The sequence below is a fragment of the Ambystoma mexicanum genome, chromosome 13 (genome assembly GCF_040938575.1).
Source record: "Ambystoma mexicanum isolate Mex_15411 chromosome 13, UKY_AmexF1_1, whole genome shotgun sequence".
Taxonomy (NCBI): domain Eukaryota; kingdom Metazoa; phylum Chordata; class Amphibia; order Caudata; family Ambystomatidae; genus Ambystoma; species Ambystoma mexicanum.
Genome location: NC_090938.1, coordinates 658624557 through 658650696, shown reverse-complemented (window position 1 = coordinate 658650696; position 26140 = coordinate 658624557). Strand labels below are relative to the sequence as shown.

Sequence of the window (26140 nt, the reverse complement as noted above, 5' to 3'; positions counted from 1 at the left end):
CCAGACTTCGTTGTTGACTTCTATCTTGTTTCCTTGCACAAAGTTAGTCTAGATATCTAAACGCAAAGAGATGCTTTGTTTTGCAGTGTTTAGTTTCGGCCGCTAATGATACTTGGTGAATCTGTTCTAGACTGATTCCAGTAGAACACAGCAGGGCATACTGCCATGGGGCACCTCAGGGACACGAAGACCAGCTTCAATGAGTCACCATGGTCGGGTGGCAACAGATGATCGTCTAGCGGCGAACACTAGAGTGAGCCCAGGATTGCTTTCCTTAGAGCAAGACTGCTGAAAATGTAGGAGCAGGTGACTTGTTGCCCTGGCTGAAGAGCTGGTTCTGCTCGGAATGGTTACTGCTGCAGCAAGGTAGCCCAGTAGAGAGTTTGTCTGCTGGTTGTATCAGTGATGCTTTTGTCAGCATTGATCCTCTAGCTGGGTCGAGAGTGGTTGGCCCCACCTTGACCTGAAGAGAGCAGGGCTTCACCAGGACAGCACTGGAGTTGATGCTGGTCAGCTACAGGGATTGTCCCCTGGGCATCAGCGGCTGTTGGGTAAGAATTGGTGCAGTCCAACTGGTGAGGGACTACACAAGACTTCTCTTGGTATTGGGTAACCCACCTTTATATAGGCCTGTACTACACTGGTTGGTAGTGTGACTGAGTAGCCAGGCTTACCTTAAGAGGGGTAATGTGAGCTGTACAATGTTATCAGTAAATATAGTTTGAGTGGATTGTGTCCGCCCACGTATTCCTTCTCTTTGATAAATCAATTTCCAGCTTGCTGGCCTCGGAATGTATTTTTCAGTAGAGGGCGCTGCACGTCGCCATCCCTCGAAGACCTCCATAGTGGCGCCGACGTCAACTTAGGTATAAATAATCGCGCGCAGCGTCTGTTGCTCAGTTCTGTTTTTCCGCGCTTCGTAAGTGGAGATGTAACGCTCGGTACCTCAGAGAATCTAAAAAACATTGAATTTCTGTGAAGGAAATCTTCAATCTGCGATGGCATCTTCGTCAGCTTTGCCCCGATCCGGTTTTTATAAATGCCGGGATTGTGGTAAAAAGATGTCTTTGACCGATCCTCACAGGGTCTGCCTATGGTGCCTGGACCCAGAGCACCCGTGCTCGGCGTGAGAGGAATGTATGTCTGACTGCGAAAGCCTTTAGGGAGTGTAGGGGGAAGCTCAAAAAGGTAAGCCCGTTAAATCTTCTAACCCTTCGAAATTGTCCTCGGGCGAGTCGAGACATTAGTCTCTTCGTCGAAGGAGAAAACATTCCCGCTCGATCTCGTAGTGGCTCTCACCACTCGTCTAAATGAAGACACAACAGGAAGAGGCGCCATAGATCGCCCTCTTCATCCTCCAATTCGCCAGAAAGTCTCACCTGCCCCACGAAACACAGCTCTCCGGCTAAGTGGGAAGAATTTTGTTTGCAAATGTTAAAGGTCTTCAAGAACGTGGCCTTCTCCCCCTCAGATGCCCCGAGGTGATACGCCGGGTGAAAAACCCAATAAAAATAAGCGCCGTGAGTAGTCTACCTTGGCAAGGCAAAATCCTTGCATCACGAACCCTCGAGTAGAGACGAGGCCTATTCACATAAGACGTCGACTACACCTTCGAAACCCAAGACTGCGTCGACTTCGATAAAAGATAAGTTATCAACCTCATGCCCCGCCCGCGCCACCCGCACCCAAGGCATCTAGGGGTCCTTCGAATTTGTCGAAGATGGCATTGACTCCTTCTCCAGCATGGGGTCTGGCATGGATTCACATGCTCATGAATATTCCCTGTCAGGCTGGGAATCCTCGGTACTGCCTGTGCCTTTACTGCCTACATTCCGACCAAATGCATGTGGAGGAGGCGCATCCTTAAAGATCGTCACAAGCTGCTCCCCGAGAGGCTCCAGATGAAGATCCCTGCGGCGGGTGAGCCCCGGCTGCACGCCTCAGCCAGCAAGAGGAAATCTGAGCAGTCTTCTAGGACCTTTTTGAGGGTGCTGCAGCAACAGTTGCCCAACATAAGGCAAAGCACCGTGACCCCACGGGCTCCTCAGCGGCCAGGTTGGGAACTGCATCTCCGGCACACTCGACCACAAGCCAACCCTCTGGGTCAGCAAAGAGGAAGTGGGACCATCCAGGAAAACTTCTGGAGAAGTCCAGTTGACTCGCCGGAGAAAGCCATGGGGAAGTGGGGCGCTGACCCTCCCCCCACGGTGAAGGCCTCAAGCGCACCCCAAGGTTGCGAAGGCCCAAGTTCACCAGGCAAAATCTTCCTTGAAGGAGTGGTGGTGTCCCTACAGGATGCAGATTCGCAGGAGGCATCCCCTAAGAAAAGTTTCCCCGCCTGCTCTGGGGGTGAGGGGGGGAGGGGAATCAGTCTTTTCTACCCATTGAGAAGACACCAGTGAAGACTATGCCGATCATATCCCCCTGGTCGAGCAGAAAGGGGGCGGGGGGGGGCCTGTAGGGCTCGTACATCTCCGAGGAGGAGCTTTCTGGTCTGAAGGCAGCACAGGATGTTTGTCGAGGCCAGGTCCTATGTGGAGAGCAGCAAGATGGTGAGGAGCCTGAGGACATCTCGCCACTGCCACCGTTGCAGCCGCCAGCGAATGTGTCGGACATCCTACAGGCACTGCACACCTTGTGCTCAGAGATCCCATGGTACCTGGGCTGTCAGGGGACCCCCTGCCAAGAGAAGGAGAGGTCATCCTCCACCTCCTTGCTAGCCTTCGCTGCCATCCCCTCCTCCAAGGGAATATACAGAACCAGATAAGGTGACTGGCACAGGTACGGACGACTACTGAGTGGACCTACTGTCGCCACAGCCTCACTGCCCGTTGAGATTGGTTCTTTCCATGCCATGATCTCTAGGGCCTCAGATGTTACAGATGGACCCTGAGGAGAAGGAAGGCTTCCTGTACCAGTGCCAAGAGGCCAAGAAAACCGTGCTTTCGATCCCTCTATTGGATGACATTTTGGACGAGGGACCGTCCCTTATGAAGAACCCGTCCTCTGCCCTAGCAAAAAGGGACCAGTACGAGAAGCACAGAGTGCCAGACTCTGCACCCAAGTGTCTCAGATCCCAGCTGTCCCCGGACTCTGTGGTCTTGGCGGCAGCCGAGAAGTTTTCTGGATTTCGGGGTCCCCGCCACCCCGGACAGCAAGGGAAAGAAACTGGATGCCATGGGGCAACAGGTCATCTGGTCCGCTGTGACGACTATCAAGGCGGCCAATGCCTTGGCCATCGTGGCCCAAAGCACTTTTGAGTCTGTGAGCACCAGGAGCTCCATTGAGGTGGGCTCCTCGGCAGCCAGGGTAGGCGCAGCATTTCCAGCAACTTCGGCCACGAGCCTGCAGTCTGACTCGGCGAAGAAGAGTAAGTAGGAGCACCCAGGTGAACTTCCGGAGAATTCCCAGTCTGCTCCGACGGAGAAGGCCAAAGGGTGCATGGCGCTGACCCCCACCCACCACGGTGAAGGCCCTTGGTGCGACCAAGGTCATGAAGGCCCAAGTTCACCCGGCGAAAACCTCCATTGAAGGAGTGGTGGTGTCCGTGGCGAAGGCCTTTGATGCGGGTTCACAGGAAACTGCCTCCAGAGCGAGAGTTTCCCTGCCGGCCAGGAGTGAATCATCTTTTCAGCCCGTGAAGACTATGCGGTCATCTGCCAGAGACGGTCTCCCCTGATCAAGAGGGGGGGGGGGAGAGAGGGGCATGGTAGTCCTGCGAGGCACGGACCTCTTCCGAGGAGGAGCTTTCTGTTCTCAAGACCGTTGTGGATGAAATGTTTGAGGCCAGGTCCTACGGGAGGGACCCTGACGAGGCAGATGTGGAGAGTGGCAAAGACAGACGAGCCGGGGGACACTACGCCACCGCCGCCGCCCCCTCCACAGCAGCCACCGCTGCCTCCAGCAGACATTTCGGTGGACATCCTTCAGGCTTTGCACACCCTGTGCTCAGATTCAGACAAGGATGCCCCTGTCGCCGGCGGGAGACCCCGCGGCACCTGGGCTGTCATGTGAACCTTTGCACAAGAGTTCACCCTCCACCTCCTTGACAACCATCGCCTCCCTCCACCGAGGGACTAGACAGAACCGGGTACAGCCAACAACGGCAGAGTGGATCTCCTGTCCCCACTGCCCAGAAGCTTGCCGCCTGATGAGATTGGCTCGTTTGATGCCATGATCTCGAGGCAGACTTCCTGTACCAGTGCTGGGAGGCTAAGAGGAAGACTGTGCTGTCTATCCCGCTGTTGGACAACATTTGGGACAAGGGACTGTACCTCATGGAGAACTCTGCCCCGGCAGGGGGGGACCAGTACAAGGAAAAAGTACAGGGTTCCGGACTCTGCACCCAAGTGCTTGAGAGCACAGCCTTCCCCGGATTCGGTGGTGTCGGCGACGGCTAGGAAGAAGTCTGCGGGCTCGACGTCTTCTTCGTCAGAGTTGGTTAAAGGCCACTAACTTACACCAGGAGGTGCAGTTGAGGGTGTTGGACATGCCCTTCGGGGATAACTTGTTTGGCGAGACTGTGGTCGAGTCTCTTCAGGCCATCAAGGCGGATACTAAGACGGTGTGCGCTTTGGGCAAGCTTCAGCAGCGACTGCCGTCCTTTCGGACCTCAGGAAAGTCCCAGGGTTCCTCCAAAGGCTTCGGTGGCTTTGCGTCATCCTACCGTTAACCGTCCCACTCTTCTACCTAGGAGGCCTACAGGGGCTGCAGCAAGCCCGGAGGAGGTCGTAGCCAAGGTGGCTCCTATACGGCAAAGCAGGACTGAACCGGCTGCGACATTGGGCTCCCCACACCCCGGTGGGAGGCCAGCTGGCGAACTTCATTGGCGTGTGGCAGATTATCTCCACCGACCGTTGAGTGCTGGACTCGCTGGCCCACGGACACTTTGGGATTCCAACGGAAGTGTCCACGTATACCACCCGTGGGCAGACAGGACAACTGCATCCCTCAGCTTCTGCTAGACGTGCGGGCCATGCTGAGGAAGGGCACGATGGAGCTCGTCCCAAAGAGGCTGCGGGGCTCAGTACTTGTCAGGAAGAAGACTGGTGGCTGGAGGCCCATCCTGGTCGCCCTTTGGCATGTGCTAGGACAGCTGGAAGGTCATTTCCTATCGTCGCTGGACTTGGAGGATGCCTACTTTCACATGCCCATTCACAAAGGACACCGCAAGTTTCTGCGCTTTGTCCAAGGGCAGCATTATCGGGCCCTTCCCTTCGGATTGAAGTTGGCGCCAAAAGTCACTAAGTGACTGGCACCAGTGCTGGCACAGCTGTTTACGAGGAATCCACTTTTACCCCTACCTGGATGACTGGCTCATCCGAGGGAGATCGCTGTCGCTCACACGGCGGAAACCGTCCAGCTGCTGACGGAGCTGGGGTTCTTGGTGAACTATGCCAAGTCTTGCTTGGTGCCATCGCAAGACGCACTGTTTCTGGGGTATCGACTCAACAGTGTTGTGCCTGGCGTCTCCGTCTGAGGAGAGCGGCCATCCCTGGCAAGGTGCAACAGCTGTTGACCCTGAAGATCGCAAGGGTGCGGTCCATCAAATCCCTTATCGGCATGATATTGTCATGCATATACCTCGTTCGACTGTGCAGGCTGCGGATGCGGCCACTGCAAGAGTGCTTCCACACACGTTGGATCCAGGTATCTGGAAGCTTCAAGGACCAGATCACTCGAAGAGATGTTCCAGTGTGCGGGTGTCGGCGCCCATCTGTCGGCGGCACAGACTTCCAGACCCCACCTCATCAGGAGACTGTCACGATGGACGCCTCCATGGAAGGATGGGGAGCTCACACCAGAAGTCTTCACGGCAGAGGCCTGTGGCTGCTGGAGAAGACATTGCACATCAACGTGCTGGAGCTTTGGGCAGTGTTTTGGGCCTGCAAGTCCTTCCATCCGTCCCTCAAGGGCATGGTGGTGCAGGTCTTCACGGACAATACCACCACAATGTTTTACATCGGGAAGCAGGGGGGGCACCAGATCACAACGCTCTCCAAAGAGGCGCAGGACCTATGGCACTGGGCCCTCGGCCAAGGGATGTTACTCATTCTGTTTCCTCTGGCAGGAGGAAAGAACCTAATCGCTGACTCTCTCAGCAGGGAGCTACGATCTTGCCATGATCGTGAGCTTCGGGAGGACCAAGTGAACCACCTGTTCCGCAGATGGGGCAATCCCCAAATCGATCTGTTTGATGAACACCAAGTGGCAGAGGTTCACTTGCAGGTTTTCCCCTGCCGGGGGAGCATGGGGGGAGACACATTTTCATTCCCCTGGGTCAGCCTGTTTCTGTATGCATTCCTTCCGTTGCTGCTTCGACTCAACTCACAGGCCCACTGCAGGATGATGCTCTTCACACCAGCGTGGCCGAGGCGGTACCCGGACCTCCTCGGCATGTCCGCATCCCCTCCAGTCAAGCTTCCAGTGGTCGCAGATCTTTTCGCCTGGGAAGGAGGCGCAATTCTGCACCATGACCCAGGATTGCTGAACCTGAAGGCCTGGCTCCTGCAGCTCTGGAGTACGGGGTTATGATCTCACAGCAGACTGCAAGAAGGTGCTTGCCAAGGCCAGGGCATCGTATACTCTAAAATGCTACGGACATAAATGGAAGAGGTTCGATGTTGGTGCGGTCCATAGATCAACCCTCTACGAGTCACGGCTTCGCAGGTACTACCATATTTGCTGTAGTTGGCCAAAGCATGACTTGCTCATGCCTCAAAGGTTCATCTGGCGGCAATATCCCGCTAGACCAGATCTCTGGGACGGTCGTTATGGTCACACCGTCTGGTTAAGGAGTTAGTCAAAGGACTGTTCCATTCGTTCCCGCCGGGGAAGGCTCTAGCCCGGGCATGGGAAACTGGTACTGACTAGGCTCATGGGCCCTCCATTCGAACCGATGCAGACTGTTCCACTGAAGTTCTTGTTGTGGAAGACGGCGTTCTTCGTAGCCATCACTACTGCATGGCGGGTGAGATTCAGGCCCTGTCCTGTAAGATACCTTAACTTTTCACAAAAGGAGGGTGGTGCTGCAGACACACCACTCCTTCATGCTCAAGGTGCTGTCGGACTGTCATCTAAAGAAGCTCTTGCTGTTACCGGTGTTTTTTCTCAACTCCTTCGTTGTCGACTGAAAGGACTTAGAACTTCAGCGCTCTAGCTAATTTCAGCAACTACAATGTGGACCGCACAAAGTTTCCGGAAGACGTTTCAACTTTGAACTTGAACCCTGTGAACCATGGCAAGGCCCTGTGCAAGGCTTCCATTTCCAGGTGGCTCTCCTGCTGCATCACTTTGTGACGAGTTGGCAAACCGACCGTTGCCTGGCCGCCAGAGCCCATTTGTCCAAATGGATCGCTGCTACAAGGGCGTTCCTGTCTGGCGTGCCCCTGCTGGACAGCTGCAGGGCTGCTACATGGAGGTCGACGCACACATTCACAAAATTGTGTCGCCAGGGATTCCAGGGAGGAGTCCAGAGTTTCCAAGCAGTGCTGCGCAACCTGTTTGCGTGAAGGTGAGCCTGGTGAGAAGGTAAAAGGTGCTTATGTTGAGCCTTGCCACCTCCTGTGGTTGTGCATGTGCTGCCATGTTTTCTTCATGGGAATCCATGCCAGACATATGTAAGTAACTTGGTTCAATTGTAACAATAATTCAGAGACAGTCACTATGGATAATAGTCTTAGTGACTTGTCTTTTTTCCCATTACTCCAAAACCAGCAAAAGGAAAGGGTGTCCCCAAGAAATCTATGGAGGGAAAGTTGCAAAACAGAATGTTTCATAACTCCACTACCTTCTACTTGTCTTAAGGAGTTATTTCCGTGCCATTGGTAGATTGTAAATTGTCTTCTGTACTTTTATTGCAGGTGTGTCTTGCTGCTGTGGGTCTTGTTGGAGACTTGTGTCGGGCACTGCAGACAAACATTTTGCCTTTCTGCGATGAGGTTATGCAGCTGCTGCTGGAGAATCTTGGGGTAATTCCTTGCAGTTTTTTGTTTGCAATTTGTGTTAGGAGGGTACATGCAGTAAGTGATGGATGAGGTTTGCAGCAGGTGTTTTGAAATGTTATTTTCTTAAACAGAATGAGAATGTCCATCGGTCAGTGAAGCCGCAAATCCTTTCTGTGTTTGGTGATATTGCCTTGGCCATTGGAGGAGAGTTTAAGAAGTACCTTGAAGTTGTGTTGAACACGCTGCAGCAAGCATCTCAAGCCCAGGTCGATAAGGTAAATGCAAGTTTCTCACAGTTTGCCTGTTTACCTGTGTGGACATCGTACAAGTTTGCCGGCAGGGGAAAATGGCAGTGCCAGTAAGCCTCTGCTGTAGGCTTAGTTTTCTGTGCATGCATGGTTTTGGCGATAAAGTAGAACATTTCATTTTCCTGCTAAACGGTCTGGCTCTTGACTTGAAGGAATGTAATGAGGTTGGGACAAAAGCTTCCATTTTTGTCATTGTATGCTTTCAATGCATGTTTTTCACTCTGCGTCATAACCAGTTTCAGGCGCAAATGCGCAACTGTTACTGCAATGCAATATTTCCCATTTAATCTTGCAGCCTCAAACTGCAATCTGTTTCGGGATATTCTCTGCTCAACTCAATTTTCCTGTTCTGCTTAACGCAGTACCATATGGCGATTAGTCTACCAAATCTCCAGACCCCTATGGCTTGGAGACTAGGACAATTGTAGTTCCGCTCTGTGCAAATCACCTAACTTACAAGCTTCTGTTAGCAGCAGGTCTGTTGATTACATAACTGACAAATGTGTTTTCGTGTTTCTCCAGTATGGGGTCGGGCAAGGATTCCCATGCTCAAGAATATTCCCAGTCGTCGGGCTGGGAATCCTTAGTAAAACAAAGCCGTTTCACGTTCACCTACAAACTCTCCTTTAAACCAATCACCGAGCTCTGGGTCATACTGCCCCAGCCAATGACTGCCCTCTCCCTAAGCCCTTCGTGTGGCAGCCATCTTCAGATTTTTACCGCATGTTAAGTGTTGGCAGTCATCGTGTTTCGCTCAGAGCTTTTCTACATTTATGTGCTTTTTCAATAAGTTTCTATTTTTGTTAAATGGAGCCTGTGTGTACTCTTAAGTCCCGTCCCCTTTCCTCCATACTCTATAAGGGCGTCCCTTCCAAGGGACTGGAGACAGAACCTTTTTCACCAAAAAAAACCTTATTATCCTTTAACTTTAGAGGCGCGCTGCCCTGACTCCCCCCCGCCCCCCACCCCACCACCCTCCTCGAGTGCCACACCTCAGTCCCCGTTTCCGTGTCGACGGGAATGGGCCGAATTCACCAGCGCTCCTGGATTTGGCTTCGCCCATGTAATTCCACGCACGGATAATTTGTCGTTTTTGTCTTTTCTATCATTCAGGTACTCGGTCCTCGGGCGTCATGCTCCTCCCCGGCACATGTCAACGTCTACAGGGTTCAGCAGGTGTCCAGTCTGCAACGGCTCTTCCCAACTTCAGACCCCCACGCCCTCTGCCTAGGTTGCCTTGGCCCAGACCACAGTTGGCAATCATGTTCGGCGTGTGACTCTGTCCTTGAAGGTGCTGAAGAACAGACTAGCCAGGTGGAGGGAGCTCTTCCAGAGGTCACCTGCAGAGGATCTCAAGAACGTCATGAAGCATCGAACCAGGCCCTTAAGTAGGGCCGATATTATCCATATCGCCCTGCAAGGGAGACTCCTTGCCATGGACTATCCGGTCCGGTTCTCCTATCGGCACATGCACTAAGGTTGCTTCAGCTACTGGCCTTCGGGTCGAGGGATCCTCTGATCCTCCCAGGGGGCAGTGTTGAGGCACCATAAGGTTCCTTTACGGGATCTCCACCCGAGGGGCTCTGCCCTTTTACCTGCACCATGGCAACCCCATCGTATCCTACAGTTCAGGATCATGGGCTAGCATTTTCAATACTAAGGCCTTCTGTTTGGCCTCAACTTGCCCCAGTGTCTTTCAGACTCCCTCAGAGCGCCGGGCCTCCACATCTACCTATACCTCGATGACTGGCTCGTCGGGGCTAAATCACCAGAAGCGTTTCACCACTCTTCCCATGCCCTTATGAACACACTGCACGATCTGGACTTCTCGCTCAATCTCAAGAAGTCACAGCTGCAGCCTACACAAACTGATATTCCTGGGTCTCATCTTGGACACATGCTCAAACGGTCTTCCCGATGGAGGACAAAATCTCTATCAAGAGGGCCACCGCCCACTTACTCAGCGGTTGGTACCACCATGCCGAGGGAGGTGACCTCGGCATGGTGGTACCAACATCTCCTGGGTCTACTGGCAGCAGTCCTATTAGCCGTGCTGCACACAAGACTAAAGATGAGGATTCAGCTGCACTTCGCGGCCTCATGGAACCAGGAGCAGGGCTCTCAAGCCGAGATCAACGTTCCATCTCTACACCCGGACATGACTTGATGGTCCAGAGATTGCAACCTGCGGACAGGCAAGTCCTTCCTGCTGCCCACCCTGCAGCCCAGCATCACCACAGGTTCCTTGCTCGAGGGAGGGGGAGCCACCCTGGACGGTATCTTGGTCCACGGCACCTTGACTCAAGCAGGAATACCACATCAATTGGCTAGAGCTGAATCTGGCTGGCGCTCGGGGTATTCCTACCACTTCTCGGGGGCAAGGTTGTCCTCATCCAGATGGACAACTCGACCAGCATGTACTACGTCAACCAGCAGGGAGGCACCAGATCCCCCCCCCCACCCCCCCTCCTCTGTGCAGACTGGCTATCAGCATGTGGGAGTGGGCCCTGGAAAATGACATTTACCTCAATGCAGTCCACCTCCCAGGGGAATCCAACCTGGAAGTGGACAGGCTCAGCAGGCTGGGAGCAGACACTTACTATTGGCAGCTAAACGGCCTCATTCAGGAGATCTTCCAACGGGTGGGGTCACCCCTACGTGGATCTCTTAACCACCTGGCACAACAAGTGTCCTCAGTTCGCCTCCTGGCAAGGGCAGGACCCCGGCTCTCTGGACGACGCATTTCACCTCCAGTGGACCGGCATGAAAGCCTATGCCTTTCTGCCCACACTGCTGATGCACAGGGTGATGTGCAAGATCAAGGAGTCTTGCCACCTCAGCATCATTCTAAAAGCTCCATGGTAGCGAGCCAGGCCATGGTTCTCGGAGCTGCTCAGACTCTCGGAGACCACCCATTTGCCTTCCGACGGGCCCACCATATTTTCTGGCGCAGCAGGGGGAGGGGGGGCAGGGTCATACACCCTGCGCCACAAACTAGCCCTCATAGCATGGTTCCTGAGCAGACCACACTAGGGCTCCTCGGCCTTTCCCAGGCTAATCTAGAGATATTGCAGGGGCTAGGAGTTAAGCTACCAGGACCCAGTAAAAGAGCAAGTGGACCAGGTTCTGCCATTGGGCAGACCCCTTACATGTACATTGGAAGATGTGCTCTCCTTCTCGGCGCACCTTGCCCACTCGGGTGTGCAGGTAGACACTTGCTGCACGTACTTGGCAGCCATTGGGGCCTACAGAAACTTGGAGGAAGAGGTGTTCTCCTCTTCCAACCCGATTGCCAAGAACCATTTGACGGGCCTCGCCAGACTCTACCCGTCCATCAGGCCACACCCTTTGTGGGACCTTCATAGTTTTGGGGGCCCTGGTGCACAAACTATTTGAGCCAATGGCGTCCGCGGACATCAGGCTGGTCACCATTAAGACTACCTTTCCTTACCGAAGGTGCCTTGCGCATTCCATCTGAACAAGGAAATAGTGCTGCCTACCTTTTCTGCTGAGCCTAAGGACGAGGCAGAGTTCTGCACTGCCATGATGTCGGGCGTGCACTGAAATTCTACTTGGATAGAACCCAGGACGTCTGCAATTTGGACTGTTACCTTCGGCTGATGAAGGTCGGGTTATCGGGCCTCAAAAGGCCTCCATAGCCCATTAGGTGGTCTCTGCCATCAAGGAAGCTTACGTGGGACAGCATAGGCCACTGCCAGCCAACATGCACGTCCGCGCGGTCAGAGCTAAGGCAACGGCCATCACATTCCAGCGGCATTTCACCTGGCAAGTCGTAAGCAGGGTGGCCACATGGACCACACTGTCTGTTTTCTGCAAGCACTACTGTTTGGACGCCAGCTCTAGATCAGAAGTGGCTTTCGGACAGGCGGTTCTTAGAAACCAATTTGCTTAACGAGGGTCTCCTCTCCACCCTAGGGCTACACTAAGTTGTAATTGCCCATGCAGTATGGAGGAAAGGGGACAGGACGTAAGAGTAATTAGAAGTTACTCTCTGTAGTGACTAACATATTTAGTCCCCTTTCCTCCATGCGTCCCACCATCCTCCCCCTAAATAAAACTGTTCATTAAGCAATGTAAATCTATTGTTGACGCGTCTAGGGGGACTAATTGTGGTGCTGAAGGGCTGAGTCTGGGCAGCGCATGCTCCCAGGGCTGCACGCCTCAAGGTTTTTTTCTGATGACAAAACGGTCAGTCTCCCGTCCCTAGGAAGGGACGCCCATGCAGTATGGAGGAAAGGGGACTAAATAGTCACTACGGTGTGAACTTTGGACCTGAGAACCATAGGAAGTCCTTGTTGAAGGCTTTTATCTCCAGGTGGCTCTGCGGCTGTATCTCGCACACTGTTATTGGTTGGCAAACCGACTGCTGCCCAGCTGTCGGTGTATTCCACCAGAGTGATCGCTGGGACAACGGCGTTCCTGTCTGGTGCCCCCTGCTGGACATCTGCAGGGCTGCTACATGGAGGTCCACACACACACACCTTCACAAGATTCTACTCCAACAGGGATTCCAGCGAGGAGTCCAGGGTCGGCCAATCGGTGATGAGCAACCGGTTTGCTTGAAGGTGAGCTTGTTCCAGAGGTAAGTGTAATTGCTTCTCTTGAGCTTTGCCACCTCCCGTGGTTGTGTAATGTTGTACTGATATGTATTTATTCATGAGCATGTGAATCCATGCCAGACCCCATCCTGGACAAGGAACAAGTTACCTGTAACTATTCTCCAGCATGGATTCACATGCGAACGCTGCCGCCATCCCCTGTGCGGCTCTTGTCATACTGCCACCTTACGTGCTTACCAAATCTGAAGATGGCTGCCAGAGGAGGGGCTTAGGGAGTGGATAGTTATTGGCTGGTGGCAGTATGACCCAGAGCTCGGTGTTTAATTTAGAGGAGAAATAGTTTGTAAGCGAAAGCAAAACTGTTTCTTTTACTGAGGATTCCCGACCTGACAGAATATTCAGGAGCGTGTGAATCCGTGCCAGACCCGTGCTGGAGAACAATAGTTGCAGGCAAGGACATTATTACTTATATAAGGACACATTGAAGTATTAGATAGCCAAGGTACCCTCTCTGAGAATGTGTACAAGTAGAGGGGTTAAACGGAGATGTATAGTGGCAGCTACTCATTAATTCATAATTGCTGATCTCGTCAATGCCTTTGATGGTATGGACCACTGCCCCCTCAAAGTGGGGACAACAGGATCGGCTGGTTGGGTTATGCAGATCCTCTTCTCCTTGATCATACCCCGAAGGGCCTGCAAAACATGTTGGATACTTTGCGTACATGTGCTCAAAACAATGTGTTAATATCTCAAAGTTAGGTCCTAGTGTTCACAACTAAAAATGAAGTAATTACTTGGTATGGAAGATTGATTGTGATGCCATGTATACCTAGGATTGGTGGTGGTTGAGCTTAAATGACACACACTGGGAGGAAACCAATGCACAAATATAGAAAACTCCACCAGTGCCTTTATTGGAAGAAATGGAGGCTACTCTCTAGAAACTCTTACCTTTATAGAACACCAAGATTGTTGGTGCTGATATATGGGATTGAGATATGGGGCAATAATGTGTGGTGAAATAAAGAAATTTGAAGCAATTGTTGCAGAAATTGTTTAGAATGCCACTCACCCTATCAGGTGAGTACATATTGGAATTCGACTTCCTGTGTAGCTTTACAGCTGTCACACTGTGGCCATGTGTTATATTGATACATCTGGAACACAACTATTATGGTTGTCAAGCTTCAACCAAACTAGATCAATGCAAAAATATAGATACCCTGGGAAAGATGCTGAGTATAAACAAATGGTTTGAAGGGTATAGGCAGACAAATAGTGGCTCACCAAGTAGGTCACGTAAATGCTGGCTTAAGCAAACTTCACACCTATAGCACTGAAAACAATTTGTTGATTACCTATGAATGTAAATAGTGGCCCATACGTTTTGTTTTATGTTAATAAATTTGTAATGTGCTCCTGGTACCCTCAGGCTTAAGGGCGCAAACAGAAAAGCAGACAAGGCACAAGACAAACGTTACATAGGACTACAAGAACTGATGTAATGGCCGTAAGTTTTAAGCCTTTAACAGAGGGGTCTAACAGAATAGTTACGTCTTCATTTTTTTCTTAGACCTTTGTGGGTTCCTCATTTCTAATATCTGGGGGCAGGGCATTCCAGGCTGCTTGTTCTGCACAATTAAATGCACCATTACGAGTTTTAGTTAACTTGCATCGTGGAGTATTTAGGAAGTTCGTGTTAGATCTTGAAGATCTTTTTTTTTTTTTTTTTTTTTTTTTTTTTTAATGGCTCCCATTAGATAGTGGTATTTGCCCTTCAAGGCATTTATGGGTGGGGAGTATTATCCTGAAGCACTCTTGCCTGTACAGGCAACCATTGCCGAGTCCGTCTTGCCTCATATCTGGTCCCTGCGGCCAAGTCGTCTCTGCTCCATTCTGAATGACCTGGAGACAATGGAGGTCAGTTTGTGAGATGCCGACCAGGAGACTGCAACCATAGTCCAATTTAGAGCCAATAATGTCTCTGGCTAGGGTCTCAGCATTCTTCACAAAGATGAATGGGCGAAGATGCTGTAACAACTTAATGGAGGAGGAAGGAAGAAACAGTTGTTGTTGACCTGAGACTTCATGGTCCTATTCTTATCAAGAAAAATGCCTAGTGTTCACTTTATTCACCTCAATTATGCAATTTTCTATACTAAAACTATTGTATAATGGGCCAAGCTTAGCCAACCATTGTCATCTGCATAATTTACAGAAAAAAAATCCCTTGTTACATGTGAAAAAAAGGAATTGTGTAGATATTTTAAAAAATAAGGGGATACACATGCTCCTTGTGGAACTCCGAATAGCAGAGGTATAGGTTTAGCTTCTGCAGACTCGCTTGCTACTCAGGTCTTTCGCTCAAAAATGAATATGTCCAATATAGTGTGCTACGTGCCTCCAAACCAAACTACACCATGGCATACCCAAACAGTGGCTTCATTAGACCATTTTTACTGCTGAAATTCAACATTAGTAAAGTGCTGAGTGTATGGGTGCAAAAATTGGTATTGTTCGATCTGACCGCCTGTCGACTGTGGAGAAAATGTATTGGAAACAGAGCACAGATTGGTTATCTGCAAAAGTCTGAACAAGATTAGATCTAATCATTTGAAAGCATATAATGTAATTGACTGTGATAGTTCATTAGTATGGTTCAGATTCATGGAAGGACATTCAAATTTTAGATTGTATAGTAAAAAATGTTATCCGACATGTAGAGAAATTGTATGGCCTATCCAAGGGAACTTTAGATAAATTACATTTTAATGTGTTTTTATTTACTATTAATCACATTTAGAACGAATGTGTAGCTATAGGTAATGTTGGTATTTTGAACTTGGATGGGGGAAGTGTTGGCATTGGAGAAATGTACATTTTGTCGATTTACTTGCATGTTTCTAAGGTATATACAAAGCAGTTTTGGCTATTTGTATATTTAATAAATAAAATGTTTCCCTTTTTCATCCCACATCCTGCCATATGTACAGTTCTAGCCACTAGGTCTAGTTCGCTTCACATTGACTAGGGTTGGAATGGGTCTTTAGACCACTGCACTTAGCTGTGCAGCTGGTGCTGTTTAGTATCCCGGTTCTCCTCAACTCCATTGTTTTATATAGGTTGCTTGATCTTGACCCACATATAGACATTGGTGTTAGAGTCCTTGTAAAGGCATTATGTTTATAATATACGGTTGATATTTTTAATACTGTTTAGTAATGTACTTTTAGTACTTTAGATTTGTGTTGACTAATTGTGATACTTTGGGGTCCTACTTAACCCATACCATGTTAGCTATGTTTCGTTTAAGAGGTTTAGCTTCACTTGTCGGGTATAGGGTTGGTAGTTGTAGCATACTCCAGAGTGGTCCAAAAACTGTCTTAAGCACCTTCCTGTCTCACCCTGTTTTACTCTGACCCCTCATAATGCACCATTAGCTTTAGTGTTTTGACGATCAGATTTGTCCCTGATCTTTATTTTTCTTACCATACTCCTAAATTGCAGTGTATGGATTGCCCTATTGTTGTATGCTTGACTGTTTGAGCAGGGCGAAATGTTTTAACTTTCTTTGTCCTTTACATTTTTTTTCCTGAACTTCTCAACATACTACCTTGCAATAGTTTTTGTTTATAGGCTGATCTGCCATTTGTTTCGACCCTTTATTGCAGAACTTGCTAACCCTTCAAATACAGATACTCTTCCTAGATATTCCAGGATTATACAATACATTATGGACAAACCCTTTATCTGGGGACACATGGTGCTTGACTTTGTCAATGGACTTCTCTCTTGCAGACCGACTATGATTTGGTGGATTACCTGAATGAGCTGAGGGAAGGTTGCCTAGAAGCATACACTGGGATTATTCAGGGTCTCAAAGGAGATCAGGAGAATGTGCACCGTAAGTACTTGAGGACAGCGTCTTAAGCATGCAATCTCACTGAATGGAGATGAAGACGACCAGTATGTAGACTGTTATGTTTCTCAAAGATGTTGGGTTGAACCGGATAGTTGATTGGGGATGGAAACCTACCCCCACCCCATATGCTCCCTTATTACGGTTTAGCAAAAGCAGCGAAGAGACATTGGCACGCACTGCAATAAAGATCCTTGTGTACTGAGGGCGGGAAGAAACCCTGAAATGCAATGGGATGCCCAAATAAAGCTGTGCTGTGGCCCCTGCCCCACCTATGCCTGGCCCTGCACACACTGCCACATTCACTTGCATATTCACACAGCATTTGGACGCCACACCCATACATTCAAACACATTTTATATAAATACCTTCATGCAGCCCCAGTCCCTCGTAGCAGGAGCCAAGAAGCAAGGTGCACTTCCTGGTTCCCGCATGTGTGCTGTAGTACTACATTGAGTGTGCAGGCAGGTGCAGAATCGTCTCCACGTACAAACATGCTGTACCCCAGCATTGCATGGCTCATTAAGCCTGCGCACTGGTACATGAACTGTCACAAACTCGTTTGTCAATTAAAGCTAGTTCAGGAGCAATCCCTTAAGTAATTTATAGGTTAGGATGCAGGTGGATTGGTGCCCTCTTGCACATGGACGAGCAGCCTCTGGCAACTTCTTTCCTGTTGGCCAGGCTTGAGCACATTGGCCTTCAAAGAATTGCTGTTCTATGAAGGCTGCAGACCACAGCTCATGCGAATTGTCTGCTTATTTTGAAATTACATGGGTGGGTGTTCTGCAAAATGCTGTTTCTGTACTGGGTTTCTCGAATACTGCTTCGCAGTTTATGAATTGCTGCCTTATCCCTTGTGCTTCTTTGAGTCTTGGTGCCAGTGTCTTGTAGTTGGTCTTTCAAGGCTATGTCTACGATTAGCTTTAGTCTTGGCACATTGCGGGGGGGGATGGGGTGTGCTGATCAACTCGGTGCATTTTGATGGTAGTTACTTCAGCCCTACAGATGAGTGCTGTACCAGCCACATTTACATGTATGCCCAACATAACAGTGGATAAAAATATCCCAACAAATTCAAGACCTGTTGGGAGCTTATCCGTGCCTACACCCATGCAGCTCTTCAGATGTATTGAAATAAGTGATGCCAGCGGAGTACTGTGCCAATAGCAGCCTGATCCGACTTTTAACTTCAAATACGTCTTTTAATTTACATGCATTACTGTAGGGGTCAAATGGCAATTTGCAAGCTGCTAGTCTGCCATAAAGCCACTTGCCACACATTTCTTACTCTGCTAGAGTCCATGATCTCTAGCTAATGGTTGGTGGATAGTACACGTTTTGACCCCCTGCATTACTAGGTGCCAATATGGATTGCAAAAAGATGTTTTAGATTTAAAATAAAACATTGAATCCCTTAAATATCCTTATTAGAACATACTTTTTACACTGTAAAGTATGTTACCATGATAAAAAATTTGAGGAGGTCGTTTAAAAAAAGAATCTGGAGGCTGGGTTCCTAGTTTCCCTTTTAGGCACTGGTTATAGAGCTGATAATGTCTTCATGCTGGGGGGGGGGGGGTTACTAGATATGATTAAGATTTAGTTAATGCGAGTCCGGGGAGAACATATGACTTTTGTGGAGGAAGGGGTTTTGCATTTCCAGATGGTCTCTGAATTTAATTTTGTTGCATGGTAGCTGATGTGATGCTGGTGCAGCCCAGAGTTGAGTTCATCTTGTCTTTCATCGATCACATTGCTGGGGATGAAGACCACACTGACGGTGTAGTGGCCTGTGGAGCTGGATTGATAGGGTAAGTTGAGGCAGCACTACTACGGGTTAATGCAATTAACTCAAATTTGCTATTTCTGTTGTGGAAAAATAGTTTCCTCACCTTTATTTCCAAAGTTTGGTGAACTGGTAAAAGGGATGGTCTTTCTCTTACAGCAGGGACATCTTTTGGTTTAATTTCAGTTAAAGCTTTGTGCATTTTCAAGTGCATTATCAAACATGATTCTTTTTGTGTGCATAGTGGTATTGTTGGCAAAACAGATGACCTACATACTGTTCTTCTCTGTGCGTACCCCCCCCCCCCCTAAAAATCTTCTGCAGGGACTTGTGCACAGCCTTTGGAAAGGATGTGTTGAAATTAGTAGAAGCAAAACCTATGATCCATGAGCTTCTTACAGAGGGAAGGAGATCAAAGACGACCAAAACGAAGACCCTGTCTACGTGGGCAACTAAAGAGCTTAGGAAACTGAAAAATCAAGCCTGGTAAGGAGCCTAATAGAGGTACACACTTCTGAACTGTTGCATGTTACCTTAGCGTTTTTTGCACTCCACACCCGTCTAGCGGTTATATCGAATAGTCTGAAGTTGTAAATGTCTGGTTCATCAGCAAGTACATTTGTGTTTTAAATGTTGTTCCTCTGAATCGAGCTGCCCCAGTTCTGCATCAACCACTAATTAGACAAAGGTTTCTGAAAAGGTGCTTTCTGCGAAGTGTGGTCCTAGTCTGGATGGCTGCGCACAAAAGAATCAGTCCATTGCTGGGACGTAACTGCAGGCTTTAGCTGGCTGAGTATGTTAAGTGTAATTATTTTTGTGGCAATTAATCTTTCAAAAGCTGATCGTAGGTTCATCTAAGGTCCGTCTGTACTGTAAGGTTGTCCGAGACAGTGGGATTAAAGACTTTGTATCCTATCTGGCGTCTACACATGTTAGGGATGTTTCCTTTGGTGATCTGACCTAGTGATGAGTGGTTAGGATGTTTGTGTTTGCTGGAGAGAATTTTTATTTTTTTTATTTAGAGCTGTTTAATTGGCTTGTCACAATGCTTGGCTAAAATAGAAAGCTGGCCTGCTTAAAGGTCCCGTTATTAGCTTTAAACGTTTTCCAAAGTTATTTCTCACTGGCCGATGAGGTTTCACCATACTGTGAATGTTAAAAGAACTTTGCTGTTACATAGGCCGAAGAAAGCTTGCCTTTTTATGAAGTGCTGTCGTGAAGCAAGAGATTACTAGATGGACGTCTGACGTTAGTCATTCAGATAATGAGTAGATGGTTTTAGTTGTGGTTCTTTGTAATCTCTAGGGATTTGACAATTGGGCTGTTGATCTAGGTTTTGCAGCTTTGCAGTAGTTTAATTTATTTCAATTGTCTGCGTGCTTTATGGATGCTTGGATGTTTGAGTTGGTGATCCTGTTTTTAGGAATTGTCTCTTGGGTGGTTTTGTGAATATGGAGGCAATGGATTTGTTCTGTTTTTTATTAAAGTCCCAGTATAGTATTTTTCAATGAAAAATGCACTTCCTTCACAGCATAGCTGTGGTGTCAGAGCATGTGAGTCTTCAGCGGTTTTGACTAGCTTACTGGTTGGGGTGGAGGGGTGGGGGGTCATTTGTTGCTTTACTTGTAGTTTGCAAAGAGTATTGTTGTTGCCCAGGCTAATTCAGCCCTCAGACGAGTCGGTTCTATTAAGCCAGTGATACAACTGTTGGCTCTTTACAGTGGTGAAATGGCTCTGAAAGCAGGAATGTCTGTAGATGAACTGTAAATGCATAGGTGGTGCAATGTGTTGCATGCACACTTCCTTGTCTGCTTTTGAAGGACCTTGTGGAGCTGGGCGACATGAGTGCTGTATGCATTGCTTAGTTTGTAGAACACCTAGTGCTAGGGCCTTGTATTTTTCTTGGTGATCCACCAATGATTTGTTTTACTGTGTTGCTGGTGAGATTCCTCACAAAGTTAGTGGTCTTTGTTGGTTCTGAATCGTGCAACCATTTCTTAAAGGGATGGTCTAGTAAAAATTTTTATTTAAAAAATAGATAGGCCACATAAAAAAAATACTAGCATTCTCCGTTTTAAAACTTCCTATGTAAAATTTTGAGCTATTAAAGCTCAAAATTCGAAAAAGCAAGCACAGGGGCTCCGCCATTTTGTGAAATGGAGTCCCTCCTGTGCTGGCTTTTGCGCCACTAATGAAGGAAAAGCCAGCCAGCTGTAGTAAACAAAGTCTACCGCTGGGTGGCTTTCCCTTCATTAGTGCCGGGACTCGGAGGGCGCGGACCGGAGACCAGAGCAGGAAAGCTGCAGCTGAATCTCGGTAAGTGCGATTTATTTTTTTTACAAAAAATAAGCACTAGCTGCGTTTTTTTTTCTGTTTTCCGGGCTGGAGGAGCCCGGAAAACTTAGAAATAAAACCGCAGCTTTAAAAACGTTGTGTTTATGTTTGCGGTCGCTTTTGAAGCGACCGCAAACATAAATACAACGTTATTGTGTTGGAAAACGCTGCGGTTTTAAAACCGCAGCGTTTTCCAACACAACCACGTTGTGTCTGCCTGAATCTGCTTTACCATTTGGGGCTCTCGGGCTCCCCACGGGGAGCCCGAGAGCCCCAAATGGAAAAGCAGATTCAGGCAGACACAACGTGGCGTTGCGGAAAACAACTGCGTTGTCTGCCTGAATCTGCTTTACCATTTGGGGCTCTCGGCTCCCCTGGGAGCACCGGAGACCCAAAGTGATAGCCACAGCAGGCAGAAACACACACGGTTGTGTTGGAAAACGCTGCGGTTTTTCTTTCCAAGTTTCTCAGGCTCCTCCGAGCCGGAGGAGCCTGAGAAACTTGGAAAGAAAAACCGCAGCGTTTTCCAACACAATAACGTTGTATTTATGTTTGCATATAAAGCATGGGAAAATGACACTGGTCCATTGAAAAAGATCTTCGGACTGGTAAATGTAACCAAACTAAGCACTGTGAGCTTGCTGCTAAGGAAAGCACATCAATGGCCTGCCTGCCCCCCCCCTGCTGTGGGCTGGTATGGAATGATTGTGGAATTTCAGGTGTTCATATGACTGACTAAAACGGGGGAGGACAAAGACACTATCTGTATAGAATAGCAAGCTAGCTTTGTGAAATCTGTACATATTGGGCCAAATACGTTGCAAAGCAATTTCTTTTAACCACATTGGCCATACTGAAGAGTGGGGGGGAGAGGGGGTACAATTCAGTATTAAAATGTTGCACAGTAGCCAGAGCAGTAAAGTTCCAATGCAGGGAAATATGTACTTGATGACGTCCTGGAGCATTAGGTTTTAATCCAGATGCAGCTGCATTTTAAGACGCACAGCAAGATCTGTGCAGCAATAAATTACAATGTACGGAGTGCCTGTACTCTGGCCCTCTTTTTTTTTTAATTTATTATTATTTTTTTTCAAAATAGGTTTCAGGGTTGAGCACCTGACAGCCCTGATACAACATTAAGCACTAGTTGTATGCATACTGGGGCTGGCGGAGCTCGGTGCATCCAACCAATGAGCTTAATGGAAAGCTAGTTTTCACGCCATTGCGATTTTTGGTTAAAAGGAACTTATACAGCGTAATGCGTCAATGGCCAAGGGTTGCATTGCGAGTGCTCTTGATCAGTAGCTTCTGGGAGATCAGACAAAGGGGTATGTATTGCCAGTCCTCCACGTTTCACATAGGACCAGACAGGATTTAAAGTTACTGAATGACCAATATGTTCAATTTACATTTTTTGTGGAGCTTCATGCACTGAAGTCAATGAGGTCTGTGTATATATGTGCAATTCTGTTTTGTAATACGGTCTCTTTATTTGCAGATCTGTTACCATTGGGAGATGTTCAAGACCCCATTGGATCTCAAATCTTTTGAAAACTCCCAGAAGTGAGGAGTGTGCACGGATGCTGAATGTTTGGGAATGAGAGGGTGAGTGAGTGAGGCTTGGAAGACACCACATCGAAATCCCGTCGCAGCAACGCGGTTCGAGGAAGCAAGCACTGATATACACCTAGCGTACCATAACATCTGCTCTCGTTGGAGGAGGAACATGGACTGACTGTTGGGACATGAGAGCGGCCTTTCTTCTATGTGTGGGGAAACTGGCTTTTCAGTCTTGTGGCCAGGTCGGAGCCAAAGTGACTGTTGCTTTAGTTTCACGCCTGGTCCTATTGCTACTGAAGTGGTATTCTGGGTGTACATTACACCTCCTGTCAACTTCCCTGCTGCACTTTTGGTGCTGGGGTTGAAGGAACGCCCAGGCTGTACTGGAGTGGAGCAGATTCAGTCCTGGAGTGAGTGTGTGTGAGTGAGGCGGTATCCACATTCTCTGCTTCGTCATTTTGCAGTTTACCTTTCCTAAAAGAAATGACAAAGGTTAGCAGATGCATTTCATGACGAAAATTGTCGAACAGCACAAGAGATGTAAGAAACAAAAAAGGAAAGTTTGCCTTTCGGGTTTTTTGTCTGATCTTGGAGACTTCAGACTCCTGTAACAGCAGTACCTTGAACACCAGTCTACCTTCCTTAATTGAACTGTGAATTACCTGAATACAAAACTTTCATTTAAAGATGAAATTGCACAATTAAAATGTTATCAAATGAGCAATTTCGGACTTTAAGAATACAAAGTGCCCCAAATTGACAACTACTTTATAAATATGGGGCAGAGCACAGTAAAAGCTCTCCCATATTTCCCACCTGAACAGCCCTGTGACCCACAACATTGTGCCAAAGAGTTTAAGAGACTTGACTTTCAGGTATTTTGGATTCTAAGTGAGCATACATATTGGTAACCACAAAAAGAGGGGGAATTGGGTACAGTGCCACTTGTGTGGCCTTTTCCCTACTTTTATTGGATTGAATGTTGTATTGGGTCTCTTGGTGCACTAAAATAAAAAAAGCAAGAAATATAAATATATATATAAATATAATGACTTCAGCTTACATGAAACGGCACTTGTAAAAGGTTCTATTTTTCCACTGCAGGTGAAGACTAATAAAATGGTGTCACATCCCCCCTGTATTTTTTTGTATTTTTGGTCTTTCCACATAAGAGAACGGGTGGGCCCAACACTTGCCTAGGTGGCAAGGATTGACTTGTTCTTTGGGCTTGTCATTGAGCATGCCATTCCAATACATGTGGAAAGCATTCCTTGGTCTAATTGGAGCACTGCTACAATTCCAAAGAGCAATAAGATGTGCAGTTAAGTCTGTTGGTTGTAGATGCCATTTACACCCTCTGACCAATGTACACCATTTCAAGCACTTGCTGTCAAATGGTGAGGGCTTTGTGATGTGAGGGGCAGGTGGTATCTTTCTGCATGTCCTATGCAATAGTGCTTGAGGGAACTCCCTATTCTCTCCGCCCCCTTGCCTCTTGTGGGGAATCATAACTTTGCTGTACACCCTGCAGAGTTCTAGCCCTTGTACAGGTAATCAGACATGTGCCTTCAAGTGCCAGGTTCAGATCTGTGTAGGCCTCCATGAGCAAGCAGTGTGTGCCAGGTATTGCCAAGAATGGATGATCTGAACAGACTACAGCCGACGCTTGTCTCAGCTGCCAGTCATTTATGAGCCTGGCCTATAGTTATACTTAAGCCTTTTTGAACTTTCCCTTTTGTTTTTTTTTAAATGGGTTTGGGGAGGGGTTTCTTTAAAGCCATTCCTGAAGTTGGGCGGCCATCATATCCTTTGCCTTTTTTGTCCTGGGACCGTTCACAGGTGAAGTCTAAACCAGTAATTTGTCTTTCCTCCTCCACCCACATCTCCCCCCCCCCCCCACACACACAAACCTAGGGCCAAAGGGAGCGCACTTGACATTTTTTTTGACCTGGTTGTAAGATTTAAAAAAAAAATTCCACTGCTAGTTCTACTTGCCAATGTATAACTTGGTCATTACATCCCTGTCCAATCACTGGATTCTTGATTTCAGTGTGCAAGATCATGTGAGCTCTTGTTGGATGGGATTAAAGCCCTGTAATCTGGTTTACAACCCAAAAAACTATTTCTTGGTAAAAGGATTCTTGATACTGAGAAGCCAATACTAAACTCTGTGACTGGATGTGTGCTAAGCCACTTGGTTTAATTTCGTGGTCAAATAGTTTGTTCATTTTGAACCAGTCAGTCAAAACTCAGAAACAACTTCCACTTTTGCATCTGTTTTATTGGCTGGCTAACCTCGAAGCACTTGAGTACTGTTATGCGTGTACCAAATCTGCACTAGAAGTTGTGAACTGTTGACATCAATTCAGGAGTCCAACTTGCTAATGACCTGGTAACGCCATTTTTCTTTACTTTCCAAATAAAGCTGCTTTATTTTTGTTTCTGATTTTTCTTCTACTTTGCATTCTTCTTTGCTTTGCTGTACAGCCGGCAGTGTTAAAGAGGCGTTACATGTTCTGGGGATAACACAAAGCAGTGGATGGTCATGTGGTGTTAAATGAAGGTTAATATTAAGATGTCAACCAGCTAGGTTTTAAAAAAAATATCTTGGTAATTGTGCTTTTCTGTAACTGAAAAAATTAAAGGCTCAGTCAAATTGTAGGAATCTTTGAAAATTGTGTTAATGACCATCGCAAGAAACCTATGTAGTAGCTAGTGCTAATCTTCTGCAAAATCTTCAGTTGTAAAAATCTGAACCATTCTAAAGAACATGATTTAGTAATATTGGTAGTACTCCAGCAGGGGCATTCTTCAGACACTTGGCTTGAGTAATAGCAGCTTTTGCCTTGGAGACATTTTGTTTTTATTCTTATTCTGAAGTATGAAAAACAAAGGGAAAATTGACTCGGTGGACAGGAGGGCTAGTTTGAGCGCTGGGGGGGGTAGACACTCGCTGGAGATTTACTGGTTTCATTCCCAGTTTCCATAACTAGTAGCTTGCATGCAGTCCGAAACACACCTAGACAACCTTACATTTCTGGGGATGTTTGGTTTTGCTAGGTATACAGCTGTTCGTTCCAATACAAACATTAATGGTGCATGCTGAGCTCTGCACAATACTTGCTCCACACTGGGTCAAAATAATTACTCACTGCCCCATCCACATTGCAATCGAAGCCAACCAGTCTGCCACCTCTAACTAGCCCTCTCCACCCCCAACCCGCACATGCTTCCTGAAAACCATCCCATCACAATCCTGCCACACAGCATCACAACCATGGAATGCTTTGTCATAGCCTACTTTAACAGCATGGCAAACAACCGCAACCCCTTCAAATCAGGTTCCCACCCATGCTGCAGCACTAAGTTTGCAACACTTCATGTCCTGGATGACCAAATCACTGGCGCAGGACCATGGCCCTTCTAGTCCTTAAACTGTCCTGCTTTAGACCTCCTGGATTATGTCGTCCTCAAACATCCTAATGAACGTAACTGACACTTTCAACTGGTTTACCTCCTTTCTCACTGACAGGCACAATTGGTCCACATGCACCCTATTGATTAAATCCCACCCTTGGAAAAAACGGCGTACCGCTAGGATCCTCATCAACCTTCCTGCTCAGCCTATACTTTGAATCCCTCAGAGAATTGGCTGCCAAGAGAAAAAGCATACAAATGCATACTTGCAAATTCCCCCCAC

General features: G+C 47.9%; 1 protein-coding gene across 1 annotated transcript in view; it reads left to right on the top strand.

The window, feature by feature from the left end:
• The window catches only part of KPNB1 (karyopherin subunit beta 1), a 182191-nt gene extending 157305 nt beyond the window's left edge, over positions 1-24886 (top strand). Inside the window, exons 17-22 of the mRNA XM_069634658.1 lie at positions 7863-7970; positions 8078-8221; positions 16636-16741; positions 18457-18571; positions 18871-19032; positions 22379-24886. Of these exons, the coding sequence (XP_069490759.1) occupies positions 7863-7970; positions 8078-8221; positions 16636-16741; positions 18457-18571; positions 18871-19032; position 22379 (636 nt within the window). The 3' untranslated portion in view covers positions 22380-24886. The remainder of the gene's footprint in view (positions 1-7862; positions 7971-8077; positions 8222-16635; positions 16742-18456; positions 18572-18870; positions 19033-22378) is intronic.
• The last annotated feature ends 1254 nt before the right edge of the window (positions 24887-26140 follow it).